This window comes from Vavraia culicis (genome assembly GCF_000192795.1).
Source record: "Vavraia culicis subsp. floridensis unplaced genomic scaffold supercont1.305, whole genome shotgun sequence".
In the NCBI taxonomy this organism is placed as follows: Eukaryota; Fungi; Microsporidia; family Pleistophoridae; genus Vavraia; species Vavraia culicis.
Window position 1 is genome coordinate 1 of NW_007360908.1, and position 608 is coordinate 608.

General features: G+C 35.0%; 1 protein-coding gene across 1 annotated transcript; it reads right to left on the reverse strand.

Annotated features, from left to right (window-relative positions):
- Window positions 1-32: 32 nt before the first annotated feature.
- VCUG_02759 (uncharacterized protein) lies at window positions 33-425 on the reverse strand (the record flags this gene model as incomplete). The annotated part of the gene is made up of 1 exon (XM_008077579.1): window positions 33-425. The coding sequence occupies one exon, from the start codon at window positions 423-425 to the stop codon at window positions 33-35; it is 393 nt and encodes a 130-aa protein (XP_008075770.1).
- Between the last annotated feature and the right edge of the window lie 183 nt (window positions 426-608).

Consider the following 608-nt stretch of genomic DNA (forward strand, 5'->3'; position numbering starts at 1 on the left):
GAGTGTTTGTTAGCACTCCTGTCCCAGATTTATTACCTCCTATAGCATGAGCTTCCTGATAATTTATTACCAACCTGATGCAAACTGAGAAGCAATCTTGTTGTATTATTTGTAGGCATTTCCGTTGTACTGTCTTCGGGATAAAGCTTCAAACGCTCACACAATTCATAGGTATCCCTGAGTAACTGATAACTCTTACGTATATGACCCTTTATTACCTCTAATATTGTCTCAATGGAAAGTTCTTCGTCATCTTTTTCATTTATATTACACTCGCTTTGCACTGATACTTCTTTCTCACGCTGCTCTTCCGATCGTATTCCGGCGGAAACCAAGCACAGGAAAGTTATGGCTAGAAAGCATCTGAAAAACTCCATAGCTTCCAGAATTTCTTCTCTATTTATATTTTTTTTTTGATATGACATTTATTTGATTTTATCGGGAGAATTAACTAAATGTATTGGCTGGCATTAACAAAAAGAAATGCATTTTCTTGACACTTAAACAAAATTTGGTCAGGTTATTACAAAGCAGATATGGGTGTTATTCTTCATATAACAAGCACTCATCTCAAAATGATTGATTTTTGTTACGAAAATGACATCGAA